This window comes from Rhinoderma darwinii, chromosome 7 (assembly GCF_050947455.1).
Source record: "Rhinoderma darwinii isolate aRhiDar2 chromosome 7, aRhiDar2.hap1, whole genome shotgun sequence".
In the NCBI taxonomy this organism is placed as follows: Eukaryota; Metazoa; Chordata; class Amphibia; order Anura; family Rhinodermatidae; genus Rhinoderma; species Rhinoderma darwinii.
The window spans coordinates 144,643,826-144,663,780 of NC_134693.1; the positions used below are offsets into that span (position 1 = coordinate 144,643,826).

Sequence of the window (19,955 nt, forward strand, 5' to 3'; positions counted from 1 at the left end):
GACCTCGGCTGATGGGGAGAGATCCTGGAACAAGGAAGGAAGGTCCCTCCCCAAACCCTAAACCTACATAAAGCCCACCCAACACCACCCCCTACTCTACATCAACCCGAGGACGATCTCCTGCCCCACCCCCAATAAACACAATCACACAGACACGACTCATATACAGGATGACCTTTACTGTAGTAGACCCCTCTACAACCCCCCACCTCATATGTCCCCTCTACAGAACCCCCCCCTCATATGTCCCCTCAACAGACCCCCCCACCCCATATGTCCCCTCTACAGACCCCCCCACCCCATATGTCCCCTCTACAGACCCCCCCACCCCATATGTCCCCTCTACAGACCCCCCCTCCTCACCTGTCCCCTCTACAGACCCCTCCACCTCATATGTCCCCTCTACAGAACCCCCCACCTCATATGTCCCCTCTACAGACCCCCCCCTCCTCACCTATCCCCTCTACAGACCCCTCCACCTCATATGTCCCCTCTACAGACCCCCCCCTCCTCACCTGTCCCCTCTACAGACCCCCCCCTCCTCACCTGTCCCCTCTACAGACCCCCCCCTCCTCACCTGTCCCCTCTACAGACCCCCCCCCCTCCTCACCTGTCCCCTCTACAGACCCCCCTCCTCACCTGTCCCCTCTACAGACCCCCCCCACCTCACCTGTCCCCTCTACAGACCCCCCCCCTCCTCACCTGTCCCCTCTACAGACCCCCCCCTCCTCACCTGTCCCCTCTACAGACCCCCCCCTCCTCACCTGTCCCCTCCACAGACCCCCCTCCTCATATGTCCCAGTAACTTACGTGCGTCTCGATCTCGTTCTCCCCCTTTTTCAGCTGGAATATCTTCTCATCATTTTCAAACGGGTAAATAATGTAATTATTGAAGGAGGTGAAACGTCCGGAGTAATTATAGGAATATCCATCCAGCTCCAGACTCAGGACCCCAAACCAAATCTTATCATCTAATGTGGGGGTGCTGCAGAGGATGCGGTCAGGGGAGAAGGCGCCTTCACAGACCTGCGGAACACAAGGGGTTAATCGCACACTGATAGGACGCGCAGCAGATCTATATATGGGGAGTGTGCAGATTTAGAAGTCCTGGGGACCTCTTCACCCCCAGGTCCGGGAGACTCAATCACCTGCTTCTTCCCTCCATACCAGACCGTCATACTGGACACAGAATCCAGGTTTGAGCCCTGAATAGTCAGCCTGCTCCCCCTGTAGAGAGAAGAGACGGTGAGCAGGAGGCGCCGATATCCCGAGCCGCGACCCGCAGCGATTACTACACCCGAAGCTCCAGCAATGTACAGGAAACAGGTCTGAAACTTTCTAACACACTTTGTTTCAATTTAATTTTCAAGTTCTCTGCTTGCTGTCAGTGGAAACATTCTTGCTCAGATCCATCCTGACCTAGTCCAGCTCAAACTGCTGATGGGTTTGTTATAATGTATCAATGTAGACAATTCTCTGTGAGCTAAACACAACAGCAACACAAATTCTATTGGTCCTAAACACTGGCCGAGAGCTCTTACCTGCACTGATACACTGTAACTAGCTTTCAGCTGTGCGAGCGGGATTAGGTTGGGTTTTCATCCTCTGAATGTGAACAAGAATGTTCCCATTCACTTATGGCAAGCAGTAATCTTAGAAATAGTGAGGAGCTGAAACACAAAGTCTATTAAAAAGTTGAAGAATTATTTCAGGAGACTGGATGGGCGATACGTGTCCGCTGTTTATAGTTAAACCAGATACTGACTCTTTTCTTTGGGATTTATGCCTACATGGTATAAAAAGCAAACATATCACTGAAGAAATGCAGCACACATCCTGTACTGATCCGAAATACAGTCAGTATTATTATACTCCAGAGCAGCACTCACTATTCTGCTGGTGGAGTCACTGTGTACATACATTACATTACTTATCCTGTACTGATCCTGAGTTACATCCTGTATTATACTCCAGAGCTGCACTCACTATTCTGCTGGTGGAGTCACTGTGTACATACATTACATTACTTATCCTGTACTGATCCTGAGTTACATCCTGTATTATACTCCAGAGCTGCACTCACTATTCTGCTGGTGGAGTCACTGTGTACATACATTACATTACTTATCCTGTACTGATCCTGAGTTACATCCTGTATTATACCCCAGAGCTGCACTCACTATTCTGCTGGTGGTGTCACTGTGTACATACATTACTTATCCTGTACTGATCCTGAGTTATATCCTGTATTATACCCCAGAGCTGCACTCACTATTCTGCTGGTGGAGTCACTGTGTACATACATTACTTATCCTGTACTGATCCTGAGTTACATCCTGTATTATACTACAGAGCTGCACTCATTATTCTGCTGCTGGAGTCACTGTATACATACATTACATTACTTATCCTGTACTGATCCTGAGTTACATCCTGTATTATACTCCAGAGCTGCACTCACTATTCTGCTGGTAGAGTCACTGTGTACATACATTACTTATCCCGTACTGATCCTGAGTTACATCCTGTATTATACTCCAGAGCTGCACTCACTATTCTGCTGGTGGAGTCACTGTGTACATACATTACATTACTTATCCTGTACTGATCCTGAGTTACATCCTGTATTATACTCCAGAGCTGCACTCACTATTCTGCTGGTAGAGTCACTGTGTACATACATTACTTATCCCGTACTGATCCTGAGTTACATCCTGTATTATACTCCAGAGCTGCACTCATTATTCTGCTGCTGGAGTCACTGTATACATACATTACATTACTTATCCTGTACTGATCCTGAGTTATATCCTGTATTATACTCCAGAGCTGCACTCACTATTCTGCTGGTGGAGTCACTGTGTACATACATTACATTACTTATCCTGTACTGATCCTGAGTTACATCCTGTATTATACTCCAGAGCTGCGCTCACTATTCTGCTGGTGGAATCACTGTGTACATACATTACATTACTTATCCTGTACTGATCCTGAGATATATCCTGTATTATACCCCAGAGCTGCACTCACTATTCTGCTGGTGGAGACACTGTGTACATACATTACATTACTTATCCTGTACTGATCCTGAGTTATATCCTGTATTATACTCCAGAGCTGCACTCACTATTCTGCTGGTGGAGTCACTGTGTACATACATTACATTACTTATCCTGTACTGATCCTGAGTTACATCCTGTATTATACTCCAGAGCTGCACTCACTATTCTGCTGGTAGAGTCACTGTGTACATACATTACTTATCCCGTATTGATCCTGAGTTACATCCTGTATTATACTCCAGAGCTGCACTCACTATTCTGCTGGTGGAGTCACTGTGTAAATACATTACATTACTTATCCTGTACTGATCCTGAGTTATATCCTGTATTATACTCCAGAGCTGCACTCACTATTCTGCTGGTGGAGTCACTGTGTACATACATTACATTACTTATCCTGTACTGATCCTGAGTTACATCCTGTATTATACTCCAGAGCTGCGCTCACTATTCTGCTGGTGGAATCACTGTGTACATACATTACATTACTTATCCTGTACTGATCCTGAGATATATCCTGTATTATACTCCAGAGCTGCACTCACTATTCTGCTGGTGGAGTCACTGTGTACATACATTACTTATCCTGTTCTGATCCTGAGTTACATACTGTATTATACTCCAGAGCTGCACTCACTATTCTGCTGGTGGAGTCACTGTGTACATACATTACTTATCCTGTACTGATCCTGAGTTACATCCTGTATTATACTCCAGAGCTGCACTCACTATTCTGCTAGTGGAGTCACTGTGTACATACATGACATTACTTATCCTGTACTGATCCGGAGTTATATCCTGTATTATGCTCCAGAGCTGCACTCACTATTCTGCTAGTGGAGTCACTGTGTACATACATGACATTACTTATCCTGTACTGTTCCTGAGTTATATCCTGTATTATACTCCAGAGCTGTACTCACTATTCTGCTAGTGGAGTCACTGTGTACATACATTACTTATCCCGTACTGATCCTGAGTTACATCCTGTATTATACTCCAGAGCTGCACTCATTATTCTGCTGCTGGAGTTACTGTGTACATACATTACATTACTTATCCTGCACTGATCCGCAGTTACATCCTGTATTATACTCCAGAGCTGCACTCACTATTCTGCTGGTGGTCACTGTGTACATACATTACATTACTTATCCTGTACTGATCCTGAGTTACATCCTGTATTATACTCCAGAGCTGCGCTCACTATTCTGCTGGGGGAGTCACTGTGTACATACATTACATTACTTATCCTGTACTGATCCTGAGATATATCCTGTATTATACTCCAGAGCTGCACTCACTATTCTGCTGGTGGAGTCACTGTGTACATACATTACATTACTTATCCTGTACTGATCCTGAGTTACATCCTGTATTATACTCCAGAGCTGCGCTCACTATTCTGCTGGTGGAATCACTGTGTACATACATTACATTACTTATCCTGTACTGATCCTGAGATATATCCTGTATTATACCCCAGAGCTGCACTCACTATTCTGCTGGTGGAGACACTGTGTACATACATTACATTACTTATCCTGTACTGATCCTGAGTTATATCCTGTATTATACTCCAGAGCTGCACTCACTATTCTGCTGGTGGAGTCACTGTGTACATACATTACATTACTTATCCTGTACTGATCCTGAGTTACATCCTGTATTATACTCCAGAGCTGCACTCACTATTCTGCTGGTAGAGTCACTGTGTACATACATTACTTATCCCGTATTGATCCTGAGTTACATCCTGTATTATACTCCAGAGCTGCACTCACTATTCTGCTGGTGGAGTCACTGTGTAAATACATTACATTACTTATCCTGTACTGATCCTGAGTTATATCCTGTATTATACTCCAGAGCTGCACTCACTATTCTGCTGGTGGAGTCACTGTGTACATACATTACATTACTTATCCTGTACTGATCCTGAGTTACATCCTGTATTATACTCCAGAGCTGCGCTCACTATTCTGCTGGTGGAATCACTGTGTACATACATTACATTACTTATCCTGTACTGATCCTGAGATATATCCTGTATTATACTCCAGAGCTGCACTCACTATTCTGCTGGTGGAGTCACTGTGTACATACATTACTTATCCTGTTCTGATCCTGAGTTACATACTGTATTATACTCCAGAGCTGCACTCACTATTCTGCTGGTGGAGTCACTGTGTACATACATTACTTATCCTGTACTGATCCTGAGTTACATCCTGTATTATACTCCAGAGCTGCACTCACTATTCTGCTAGTGGAGTCACTGTGTACATACATGACATTACTTATCCTGTACTGATCCGGAGTTATATCCTGTATTATGCTCCAGAGCTGCACTCACTATTCTGCTAGTGGAGTCACTGTGTACATACATGACATTACTTATCCTGTACTGTTCCTGAGTTATATCCTGTATTATACTCCAGAGCTGTACTCACTATTCTGCTAGTGGAGTCACTGTGTACATACATTACTTATCCCGTACTGATCCTGAGTTACATCCTGTATTATACTCCAGAGCTGCACTCATTATTCTGCTGCTGGAGTTACTGTGTACATACATTACATTACTTATCCTGTACTGATCCGCAGTTACATCCTGTATTATACTCCAGAGCTGCACTCACTATTCTGCTGGTGGTCACTGTGTACATACATTACATTACTTATCCTGTACTGATCCTGAGTTACATCCTGTATTATACTCCAGAGCTGCGCTCACTATTCTGCTGGGGGAGTCACTGTGTACATACATTACATTACTTATCCTGTACTGATCCTGAGATATATCCTGTATTATACTCCAGAGCTGCACTCACTATTCTGCTGGTGGAGTCACTGTGTACATACATTACATTACTTATCCTGTACTGATCCTGAGTTACATCCTGTATTATACCCCAGAGCTGCACTCACTATTCTGCTGGTGGAGACACTGTGTACATACATTACATTACTTATCCTGTACTGATCCTGAATTATGCTCCTGAGCTGCACTCACTATTCTGCTGGAGGAGTCACTGTGTACATACATTACATTACATTACTTATCCTGTACTGATCCTGAGTTATATCCTGAATTATGCTCCAGAGCTGCACTCACTATTCTGCTGGAGGAGTCACTGTGTACATACATTACATTACATTACTTATCCTGTACTGATCCTGAGTTACATCCTGTATTATACTCCAGAGCTGCACTCACTATTCTACTGGTGGAGTCACTGTGTACATACATTACTTATCCTGTACTGATCCTGAGTTACATCCTGTATTATACTCCAGAGCTGCAGTCACTATTCTGCTGGTGGAGTCACGGTATACATACATTGCATTACTTATCCTCTACTGATCCTGAGTTACATCCTGTATTATACCCCAGAGCTGCACTCACTATTCTGCTGGTGGAGTCACTGTGTACATACATTACATTACTTATCCTGTACTGATCCTGAGTTATATCCTGTGTTATACTCCAGAGCTGCACTCACTATTCTGCTGGTGGAGTCACTGTGTACATACATTACATTACTTATCCTGTACTGATCCGGAGTTACATCCTGTATTATACTCCAGAGCTGCACTCACTATTCTGCTGGTGGAGACACTGTGTACATACATTACTTATCCTGTACTGATCCTGAGTTATATCCTGTATTATACTCCAGAGCTGCACTCACTATTCTGCCTGTGGAGTCACTGTGTACATACATTACATTACTTATCCTGTACTGATCCTGTGTTACATCTTGTATGATACTCCAGAGCTGCACTCACTAGTCCGCAGCTTCAGAGCAGAAATCTCCGAGCATTCCCTGCTTGTTCAGTGTCTTCACAGTACTTGTTCTGGTGATTTGCATTCTGGGAAGTGTTTTCTTTACACCCTGTTGCAATGTATGTGCCTATTACTCAATTTGTAGAACATATCTCACCGGCTCAGGCTGCAGTTGGGTTGGATACTTTGGACGACTGGGTTTGGCTTGTAGGTGAAGGACTGGGGGTGAGGGGTCCGAGCGTTGTCCAACCATAATACGATGTCTGCGAGTCCCAGGGAAGAGCTCGGAGGGGAGACGCAGCACAGGTCAGCGGCTGGACAGGAGCTGAAGGGCAGAATCAGGTCAGATATCAGTAGGTAACGTACAGGTCCAGCTCTCCACCACCACATACAGCACTACGACCAGGCCGAGACCCTGTCCCACCACTCACAGGTTGTACACAATGCATTCCGAGTCCCCGATGTACACGCGCCGACTCTGTCCCGCCATCAAGTTCTGACCTTTTAAAGTTAGACGAGATCCTCCAGTCAAAGGTCCGAAAGACGGAGACACAGATGTAAGAAGCGGCTCCTGGTGGGAAAAAAAAGGATTAGGAAGCAGCGTCCCCAGATGACCCCATGCCCCGGCCTTGACCCCTTCATCCTCGGACCATCTATTCCCTGACCCCACTCTTATTGGACTATCCGTTCTTCTTGTTTATGGGCCACACGTTCCGGGACCGCTGCCTTCAGGACTCTTCACCCCCGCACCCTCAGGTCCCCACTTTCCTGCCCTCTGCCTCATCGGCCATATTTCTCCTGGACTTCTCATTTTATCTCAGGGACCACCTAGTATTGTCCATTCCGGTCAGTCCCATCATCCGCTCCGCTGACCTCTGACCCCCCGGGACATTTTATATCTGGTGCAAGTTTTGCGCCGTATAATCTGGAATTCATTCCTTACCACGAAGTTGAACCCGCCAACCGTGGCGCTGCCATCCACGTAGTATGCGACATTCTTCAGATTTTCCTTAATTGTTACAATGACGTCAGCGGGAGACGCAGCGTTCGGGGGACCCTCGTTCTGTAAGGTGCACACCAGACTGCAAAGACAAGAAGTCCAATGAGACCCCGAAACCCAGAGCCTGGCCCCAGCACTGAGAAGCGGCTGCCTGTCCTTACCTCTTGCTGCTACTCTTCTCCAGGTCCACAGAGCAGCGCCGCGACCCCACATACACCCGGTGAGTCTCCGCCGTGATCTGCGCATTGGGCGGCTCATTATAAACATTATAGGATTGGAAATCTCTCCCACAAATGGTGATGGTCGTCCCACCGGTCAGAGGAGCCAATCTGGGATAAAACTGCAGGAGAAAAATATGATGAACGGACTGTGACCCGCGAGGAGACTGTCAGTAAGGTGGTCAGGACAGGCACACTGATAGTCCCCAACAAAGAGGTTCATAACCAACACCCGTCCATGAACCCGAGAGGACACATCATGGCGGCCGCCGCTGTCAGAGTGGACTGATGGTCGGACCTGCCCCATCTCCCGGCTTCACGCAGGATTCATAGGATTTTCACAAAATGTGTCCTTTTTTTCTGCTGTTTTCCATTGCGAGCAGAGGTCGGCGGCCGTCATCTGACATCCATTACCAACATCAGTAGTCCCAGGACAGGAGCCTCATCCTGCCATCTCCGGGACCAGGTCACATAATCAGCCATGTTTGTTGCCCCTGGTTACCACGCAATGATTATAGGGGGCAGCGCTGTAATAATGTGATAATGTACGGACGCTCCTTACATCGGTGATTATAGGGGGCCGCGCTGTAATAATGTGATAATGTACAGACGCTCCTTACATCGGTGATTATAGGGGGCAGCGCTGTAATAATGTGATAATGTACGGACGCTCCTTACATCGGTGATTATAGGGGGCAGCGCTGTAATAATGTGATAATGTACAGACGCTCCTTACATCGGTGATTATAGGGGGCAGCGCTGTAATAATGTGATAATGTACAGACGCTCCTTACATCGGTGATTATAGGGGGCAGCGCTGTAATAATGTGATAATGTACGGACGCTCCTTACATCGGTGATTATAGGGGGCAGCGCTGTAATAATGTGATAATGTACAGATGCTCCTTACATCGGTGATTATAGGGGGCAGCGCTGTAATAATGTGATAATGTACAGACGCTCCTTACATCAGTGATTATAGGGGGCAGCGCTGTAATAATGTGATAATGTACGGACGCTCCTTACATCGGTGATTATAGGGGGCCGCGCTGTAATAATGTGATAATGTACAGACGCTCCTTACATCGGTGATTATAGGGGGCAGCGCTGTAATAATGTGATAATGTACGGACGCTCCTTACATCGGTGATTATAGGGGGCAGCGCTGTAATAATGTGATAATGTACAGACGCTCCTTACATCGGTGATTATAGGGGGCAGCGCTGTAATAATGTGATAATGTACAGACGCTCCTTACATCGGTGATTATAGGGGGCAGCGCTGTAATAATGTGATAATGTACAGACGCTCCTTACATCGGTGATTATAGGCGGCAGCGCTGTAATAATGTGATAATGTACAGACGCTTCTTACATCGGTGATTATAGGCGGCAGCGCTGTAATAATGTGATAATGTACAGACGCTCCTTACATCGGTGATTATAGGGGGCAGCGCTGTAATAATGTGATAATGTACAGACGCTCCTTACATCGGAGATTATAGGGGGCAGCGCTGTAATAATGTGATAATGTACAGACGCTCGTTACATCGGAGATTATAGGGGGCAGCCCTGTAATAATGTGATAATGTACGGACGCTCCTTACATAGGTGATTATAGGGGGCAGCGCTGTAATAATGTGATAATGTACGGACGCTCCTTACATCAGTGATTATAGGCGGCAGCGCTGTAATAATGTGATAATGTACAGACGCTCCTTACATCGGTGATTATAGGGGGCAGCGCTGTAATAATGTGATAATGTACAGACGCTCCTTACATCGGTGATTATAGGGGGCAGCGCTGTAATAATGTGATAATGTACAGACGCTCCTTACATCGGTGATTATAGGGGGCAGCGCTGTAATAATGTGATAATGTACAGACGCTCCTTACATCGGTGATTATAGGGGGCAGCCCTGTAATAATGTGATAATGTACGGACGCTCCTTACATCGGTGATTATAGGCGGCAGCGCTGTAATAATGTGATAATGTACAGACGCTCCTTACATCGGAGATTATAGGCGGCAGCGCTGTAATAATGTGATAATGTACGGACGCTCCTTACATCGGTGATTATAGGCGGCAACGCTGTAATAATGTGATAATGTACGGACGCTCCTTACATCGGTGATTATAGGCGGCAGCGCTGTAATAATGTGATAATGTACGGACGCTCCTTACATCAGTGATTATAGGGGGCAGCGCTGTAATAATGTGATAATGTACAGACGCTCCTTACATCGGTGATTATAGGGGGCAGCGGTGTAATAATGTGATAATGTACGGACGCTCCTTACATCGGAGATTATAGGGGGCAGCGCTGTAATAATGTGATAATGTACAGACGCTCCTTACATCAGTGATTATAGGGGGCAGCGCTGTAATAATGTGATAATGTACAGACGCTCCTTACATCGGTGATTATAGGGGGCAGCGCTGTAATAATGTGATAATGTACAGACGCTCCTTACATCGGTGATTATAGGGGGCAGCGCTGTAATAATGTGATAATGTACAGACGCTCCTTACATCGGTGATTATAGGGGGCAGCGCTGTAATAATGTGATAATGTACGGACGCTCCTTACATCGGAGATTATAGGGGGCAGCGCTGTAATAATGTGATAATGTACAGACACTCCTTACATCGGTGATTATAGGGGGCAGCGCTGTAATAATGTGATAATGTACGGACGCTCCTTACATCGGTGATTATAGGGGGCAGCGCTGTAATAATGTGATAATGTACGGGACGCTCCTTACATCGGAGATTATAGGGGGCAGCGGTGTAATAATGTGATAATGTACAGACGCTCCTTACATCGGTGATTATAGGCGGCAGCGCTGTAATAATGTGATAATGTACAGACGCTCCTTACATCAGTGATTATAGGGGGCAGCGCTGTAATAATGTGATAATGTACGGACTCTTCTTACATCAGTGATTATAGGGGGCAGCGCTGTAATAATGTGATAATGTACAGACGCTCCTTACATCAGTGATTATAGGGGGCAGCGGTGTAATAATGTGATAATGTACGGACGCTCCTTACATCGGTGATTATAGGCGGCAGCGCTGTAATAATGTGATAATGTACGGACGCTCCTTACATCGGTGATTATAGGGGGCAGCGCTGTAATAATGTGATAATGTACAGACGCTCCTTACATCGGAGATTATAGGGGGCAGCGCTGTAATAATGTGATAATGTACAGACACTCCTTACATCGGTGATTATAGGGGGCAGCGCTGTAATAATGTGATAATGTACGGACGCTCCTTACATCGGTGATTATAGGGGGCAGCGCTGTAATAATGTGATAATGTACAGACGCTCCTTACATCGGTGATTATAGGGGGCCGCGCTGTAATAATGTGATAATGTACGGACGCTCCTTACATCGGAGATTATAGGGGGCAGCGCTGTAATAATGTGATAATGTACAGACGCTCCTTACATCGGTGATTATAGGGGGCAGCGCTGTAATAATGTGATAATGTACAGACACTCCTTACATCGGTGATTATAGGGGGCAGCGCTGTAATAATGTGATAATGTACGGGACGCTCCTTACATCGGAGATTATAGGGGGCAGCGCTGTAATAATGTGATAATGTACAGACGCTCCTTACATCGGTGATTATAGGCGGCAGCGCTGTAATAATGTGATAATGTACGGACGCTCCTTACATCGGTGATTATAGGGGGCAGCGCTGTAATAATGTGATAATGTACGGACGCTCCTTACATCGGTGATTATAGGGGGCAGCGCTGTAATAATGTGATAATGTACAGATGCTCCTTACATCGGTGATTATAGGGGGCAGCGCTGTAATAATGTGATAATGTACAGACGCTCCTTACATCGGAGATTATAGGGGGCAGCGCTGTAATAATGTGATAATGTACAGACGCTCCTTACATCGGTGATTATAGGGGGCCGCGCTGTAATAATGTGATAATGTACAGACGCTCCTTACATCGGTGATTATAGGGGGCAGCGCTGTAATAATGTGATAATGTACGGACGCTCCTTACATCAGAGATTATAGGGGGCAGCGCTGTAATAATGTGATAATATACAGACGCTCCTTACATCAGTGATTATAGGGGGGCAGCGCTGTAATAATGTGATAATGTACAGACGCTCCTTACATCGGTGATTATAGGGGGCAGCGGTGTAATAATGTGATAATGTACGGACGCTCCTTACATCGGTGATTATAGGGGGCAGCCCTGTAATAATGTGATAATGTACGGACGCTCCTTACATCGGTGATTATAGGGGGCAGCGGTGTAATAATGTGATAATGTACGGACGCTCCTTACATCGGTGATTATAGGGGGCAGCGCTGTAATAATGTGATAATGTACAGACGCTCCTTACATCGGTGATTATAGGGGGCAGCGCTGTAATAATGTGATAATGTACAGACGCTCCTTACATCGGTGATTATAGGGGGCAGCGCTGTAATAATGTGATAATGTACAGACGCTCCTTACATCGGTGATTATAGGGGGCAGCGCTGTAATAATGTGATAATGTACAGACGCTCCTTACATCGGTGATTATAGGGGGCAGCGCTGTAATAATGTGATAATGTACAGACGCTCCTTACATCAGTGATTATAGGGGGCAGCGCTGTAATAATGTGATAATGTACAGACGCTCCTTACATCGGTGATTATAGGGGGCAGCGCTGTAATAATGTGATAATGTACGGACGCTCCTTACATCGGAGATTATAGGGGGCCGCGCTGTAATAATGTGATAATGTACAGACACTCCTTACATCGGTGATTATAGGCGGCAGCGCTGTAATAATGTGATAATGTACAGACGCTCCTTACATCGGTGATTATAGGGGGCAGCGCTGTAATAATGTGATAATGTACAGACGCTCCTTACATCAGTGATTATAGGGGGCAGCGCTGTAATAATGTGATAATGTACGGACGCTCCTTACATCGGTGATTATAGGGGGCAGCGCTGTAATAATGTGATAATGTACGGACGCTCCTTACATCGGTGATTATAGGCGGCAGCGCTGTAATAATGTGATAATGTACGGACGCTCCTTACATCGGAGATTATAGGGGACAGCGCTGTAATAATGTGATAATGTACGGACGCTCCTTACATCGGAGATTATAGGGGGCAGCGCTGTAATAATGTGATAATGTACAGACGCTCCTTACATCGGAGATTATAGGGGGCAGCGCTGTAATAATGTGATAATGTACGGACGCTCCTTACATCAGTGATTATAGGCGGCAGCGCTGTAATAATGTGATAATGTACAGACGCTCCTTACATCGGTGATTATAGGGGGCAGCGGTGTAATAATGTGATAATGTACAGACGCTTCTTACATCGGTGATTATAGGGGGCAGCGCTGTAATAATGTGATAATGTACGGACTCTTCTTACATCGGAGATTATAGGGGGCAGCGCTGTAATAATGTGATAATGTACAGACGCTCCTTACATCGGTGATTATAGGGGGCAGCGCTGTAATAATGTGATAATGTACGGACGCTCCTTACATCGGTGATTATAGGGGGCAGCCCTGTAATAATGTGATAATGTACAGACGCTCCTTACATCGGTGATTATAGGCGGCAGCGCTGTAATAATGTGATAATGTACAGACGCTCCTTACATCGGTGATTATAGGGGGCAGCGCTGTAATAATGTGATAATGTACGGACGCTCCTTACATCGGTGATTATAGGGGGCAGCGCTGTAATAATGTGATAATGTACGGACGCTCCTTACATCGGTGATTATAGGGGGCAGCGCTGTAATAATGTGATAATGTACAGACGCTCCTTACATCGGTGATTATAGGGGGAAGCGCTGTAATAATGTGATAATGTACAGACGCTCCTTACATCGGTGATTATAGGGGGCAGCGCTGTAATAATGTGATAATGTACGGACGCTCCTTACATCGGTGATTATAGGGGGCAGCGCTGTAATAATGTGATAATGTACAGACGCTCCTTACATCGGAGATTATAGGCGGCAGCGCTGTAATAATGTGATAATGTACGGACGCTCCTTACATCGGTGATTATAGGGGGCAGCGCTGTAATAATGTGATAATGTACAGACGCTCCTTACATCGGAGATTATAGGCGGCAGCGCTGTAATAATGTGATAATGTACGGACGCTCCTTACATCGGTGATTATAGGGGGCAGCGCTGTAATAATGTGATAATGTACGGACGCTCCTTACATCAGTGATTATAGGGGGCCGCGCTGTAATAATGTGATAATGTACAGACGCTCCTTACATCAGTGATTATAGGGGGCAGCGCTGTAATAATGTGATAATGTACGGACGCTCCTTACATCGGAGATTATAGGGGGCAGCGCTGTAATAATGTGATAATGTACAGACGCTCCTTACATCAGTGATTATAGGGGGCAGCGCTGTAATAATGTGATAATGTACGGACGCTCCTTACATCGGTGATTATAGGGGGCAGCGCTGTAATAATGTGATAATGTACGGACGCTCCTTACATCGGTGATTATAGGGGGCAGCGGTGTAATAATGTGATAATGTACAGACGCTCCTTACATCGGTGATTATAGGGGGCAGCCCTGTAATAATGTGATAATGTACGGACGCTCCTTACATCGGTGATTATAGGGGGCAGCCCTGTAATAATGTGATAATGTACAGACGCTCCTTACATCGGTGATTATAGGCGGCAGCGCTGTAATAATGTGATAATGTACGGACGCTCCTTACATCGGTGATTATAGGGGGCCGCGCTGTAATAATGTGATAATGTACAGACGCTCCTTACATCGGTGATTATAGGGGGCAGCGCTGTAATAATGTGATAATGTACGGACGCTCCTTACATCGGTGATTATAGGGGGCAGCGCTGTAATAATGTGATAATGTACGGACGCTCCTTACATCGGTGATTATAGGGGGCAGCGCTGTAATAATGTGATAATGTACGGACGCTCCTTACATCGGTGATTATAGGCGGCAGCGCTGTAATAATGTGATAATGTACAGACGCTCCTTACATCGGTGATTATAGGGGGCAGCGCTGTAATAATGTGATAATGTACAGACGCTCCTTACATCGGTGATTATAGGGGGCAGCGCTGTAATAATGTGATAATGTACAGACGCTCCTTACATCAGTGATTATAGGGGGCAGCGCTGTAATAATGTGATAATGTACGGACGCTCCTTACATCGGTGATTATAGGGGGCAGCGCTGTAATAATGTGATAATGTACGGACGCTCCTTACATCGGTGATTATAGGGGGCAGCGCTGTAATAATGTGATAATGTACAGACGCTCCTTACATCGGTGATTATAGGCGGCAGCGCTGTAATAATGTGATAATGTACGGACGCTCCTTACATCGGTGATTATAGGGGGCCGCGGTGTAATAATGTGATAATGTACAGACGCTCCTTACATCGGTGATTATAGGCGGCAGCGCTGTAATAATGTGATAATGTACAGACGCTCCTTACATCGGAGATTATAGGCGGCAGCGCTGTAATAATGTGATAATGTACAGACGCTCCTTACATCGGTGATTATAGGGGGCAGCCCTGTAATAATGTGATAATGTACAGACGCTCCTTACATCGGTGATTATAGGCGGCAGCGCTGTAATAATGTGATAATGTACGGACGCTCCTTACATCGGTGATTATAGGGGGCAGCCCTGTAATAATGTGATAATGTACAGACGCTCCTTACATCGGTGATTATAGGCGGCAGCGCTGTAATAATGTGATAATGTACGGACGCTCCTTACATCGGAGATTATAGGGGGCAGCGCTGTAATAATGTGATAATGTACAGACGCTCCTTACATCGGTGATTATAGGGGGCAGCGCTGTAATAATGTGATAATGTACAGACGCTCCTTACATCGGTGATTATAGGGGGCAGCGCTGTAATAATGTGATAATGTACGGACGCTCCTTACATCAGTGATTATAGGGGGCAGCGCTGTAATAATGTGATAATGTACGGACGCTCCTTACATCGGTGATTATAGGCGGCAGCGCTGTAATAATGTGATAATGTACGGACGCTCCTTACATCGGTGATTATAGGGGGCAGCGCTGTAATAATGTGATAATGTACAGACGCTCCTTACATCAGTGATTATAGGGGGCAGCGGTGTAATAATGTGATAATGTACGGACGCTCCTTACATCGGAGATTATAGGGGACAGCGCTGTAATAATGTGATAATGTACGGACGCTCCTTACATCAGTGATTATAGGCGGCAGCGCTGTAATAATGTGATAATGTACAGACGCTCCTTACATCGGTGATTATAGGGGGCAGCGCTGTAATAATGTGATAATGTACGGACGCTCCTTACATCGGTGATTATAGGGGGCAGCGCTGTAATAATGTGATAATGTACGGACGCTCGTTACATCGGTGATTATAGGGGGCAGCGCTGTAATAATGTGATAATGTACAGACGCTCCTTACATCGGTGATTATAGGGGGCAGCGGTGTAATAATGTGATAATGTACGGACGCTCCTTACATCGGTGATTATAGGGGGCAGCGGTGTAATAATGTGATAATGTACGGACGCTCCTTACATCGGTGATTATAGGGGGCAGCGCTGTAATAATGTGATAATGTACAGACGCTCCTTACATCGGTGATTATAGGGGGCAGCGCTGTAATAATGTGATAATGTACGGACGCTCCTTACATCGGTGATTATAGGGGGCAGCGCTGTAATAATGTGATAATGTACGGACGCTCCTTACATCGGTGATTATAGGGGGCAGCGCTGTAATAATGTGATAATGTACGGACGCTCCTTACATCGGTGATTATAGGGGGCAGCGCTGTAATAATGTGATAATGTACAGACGCTCCTTACATCGGTGATTATAGGGGGAAGCGCTGTAATAATGTGATAATGTACAGACGCTCCTTACATCGGTGATTATAGGGGGCAGCGCTGTAATAATGTGATAATGTACGGACGCTCCTTACATCGGTGATTATAGGGGGCAGCGCTGTAATAATGTGATAATGTACAGACGCTCCTTACATCGGAGATTATAGGCGGCAGCGCTGTAATAATGTGATAATGTACGGACGCTCCTTACATCGGTGATTATAGGGGGCAGCGCTGTAATAATGTGATAATGTACAGACGCTCCTTACATCGGAGATTATAGGCGGCAGCGCTGTAATAATGTGATAATGTACGGACGCTCCTTACATCGGTGATTATAGGGGGCAGCGCTGTAATAATGTGATAATGTACGGACGCTCCTTACATCAGTGATTATAGGGGGCCGCGCTGTAATAATGTGATAATGTACAGACGCTCCTTACATCAGTGATTATAGGGGGCAGCGCTGTAATAATGTGATAATGTACGGACGCTCCTTACATCGGAGATTATAGGGGGCAGCGCTGTAATAATGTGATAATGTACAGACGCTCCTTACATCAGTGATTATAGGGGGCAGCGCTGTAATAATGTGATAATGTACGGACGCTCCTTACATCGGTGATTATAGGGGGCAGCGCTGTAATAATGTGATAATGTACGGACGCTCCTTACATCGGTGATTATAGGGGGCAGCGCTGTAATAATGTGATAATGTACGGACGCTCCTTACATCAGTGATTATAGGGGGCCGCGCTGTAATAATGTGATAATGTACAGACGCTCCTTACATCAGTGATTATAGGGGGCAGCGCTGTAATAATGTGATAATGTACGGACGCTCCTTACATCGGAGATTATAGGGGGCAGCGCTGTAATAATGTGATAATGTACAGACGCTCCTTACATCAGTGATTATAGGGGGCAGCGCTGTAATAATGTGATAATGTACGGACGCTCCTTACATCGGTGATTATAGGGGGCAGCGCTGTAATAATGTGATAATGTACGGACGCTCCTTACATCGGTGATTATAGGCGGCAGCGCTGTAATAATGTGATAATGTACGGACGCTCCTTACATCGGTGATTATAGGGGGCAGCGCTGTAATAATGTGATAATGTACAGACGCTCCTTACATCAGTGATTATAGGGGGCAGCGGTGTAATAATGTGATAATGTACGGACGCTCCTTACATCGGAGATTATAGGGGACAGCGCTGTAATAATGTGATAATGTACGGACGCTCCTTACATCAGTGATTATAGGCGGCAGCGCTGTAATAATGTGATAATGTACGGACGCTCGTTACATCGGTGATTATAGGGGGCAGCGCTGTAATAATGTGATAATGTACAGACGCTCCTTACATCGGTGATTATAGGGGGCAGCGGTGTAATAATGTGATAATGTACGGACGCTCCTTACATCGGTGATTATAGGGGGCAGCGGTGTAATAATGTGATAATGTACGGACGCTCCTTACATCGGTGATTATAGGGGGCAGCGCTGTAATAATGTGATAATGTACAGACGCTCCTTACATCGGTGATTATAGGGGGCAGCGCTGTAATAATGTGATAATGTACGGACGCTCCTTACATCGGTGATTATAGGGGGCAGCGCTGTAATAATGTGATAATGTACGGACGCTCCTTACATCGGTGATTATAGGGGGCAGCGCTGTAATAATGTGATAATGTACGGACGCTCCTTACATCGGTGATTATAGGGGGCAGCGCTGTAATAATGTGATAATGTACAGACGCTCCTTACATCGGTGATTATAGGGGGAAGCGCTGTAATAATGTGATAATGTACAGACGCTCCTTACATCGGTGATTATAGGGGGCAGCGCTGTAATAATGTGATAATGTACGGACGCTCCTTACATCGGTGATTATAGGGGGCAGCGCTGTAATAATGTGATAATGTACAGACGCTCCTTACATCGGAGATTATAGGCGGCAGCGCTGTAATAATGTGATAATGTACGGACGCTCCTTACATCGGTGATTATAGGGGGCAGCGCTGTAATAATGTGATAATGTACAGACGCTCCTTACATCGGAGATTATAGGCGGCAGCGCTGTAATAATGTGATAATGTACGGACGCTCCTTACATCGGTGATTATAGGGGGCAGCGCTGTAATAATGTGATAATGTACGGACGCTCCTTACATCAGTGATTATAGGGGGCCGCGCTGTAATAATGTGATAATGTACAGACGCTCCTTACATCAGTGATTATAGGGGGCAGCGCTGTAATAATGTGATAATGTACGGACGCTCCTTACATCGGAGATTATAGGGGGCAGCGCTGTAATAATGTGATAATGTACGGACGCTCCTTACATCAGTGATTATAGGGGGCAGCGCTGTAATAATGTGATAATGTACGGACGCTCCTTACATCGGTGATTATAGGGGGCAGCGCTGTAATAATGTGATAATGTACGGACGCTCCTTACATCGGTGATTATAGGGGGCAGCGGTGTAATAATGTGATAATGTACAGACGCTCCTTACATCGGTGATTATAGGGGGCAGCCCTGTAATAATGTGATAATGTACGGACGCTCCTTACATCGGTGATTATAGGGGGCAGCCCTGTAATAATGTGATAATGTACAGACGCTCCTTACATCGGTGATTATAGGCGGCAGCGCTGTAATAATGTGATAATGTACGGACGCTCCTTACATCGGTGATTATAGGGGGCCGCGCTGTAATAATGTGATAATGTACAGACGCTCCTTACATCGGTGATTATAGGGGGCAGCGCTGTAATAATGTGATAATGTACAGACGCTCCTTACATCGGTGATTATAGGGGGCAGCGCTGTAATAATGTGATAATGTACAGACGCTCCTTACATCGGTGATTATAGGGGGCAGCGCTGTAATAATGTGATAATGTACAGACGCTCCTTACATCAGTG

The 19,955-nt window shown here is 45.7% G+C and overlaps 1 protein-coding gene across 1 annotated transcript in view; it reads right to left on the reverse strand.

Moving 5' to 3' along the window:
- MST1R (macrophage stimulating 1 receptor) overlaps positions 1-19,955 on the reverse strand; it is a 101,399-nt gene that overhangs the window by 9,950 nt on the left and 71,494 nt on the right. The window contains exons 8-13 of the mRNA XM_075831979.1: positions 8,017-8,195; positions 7,799-7,937; positions 7,287-7,426; positions 7,013-7,180; positions 1,149-1,227; positions 811-1,026 (exon numbers count right to left, since the gene is read on the reverse strand). Coding sequence (XP_075688094.1) covers positions 811-1,026; positions 1,149-1,227; positions 7,013-7,180; positions 7,287-7,426; positions 7,799-7,937; positions 8,017-8,195 — 921 coding nt within the window. The remainder of the gene's footprint in view (positions 1-810; positions 1,027-1,148; positions 1,228-7,012; positions 7,181-7,286; positions 7,427-7,798; positions 7,938-8,016; positions 8,196-19,955) is intronic.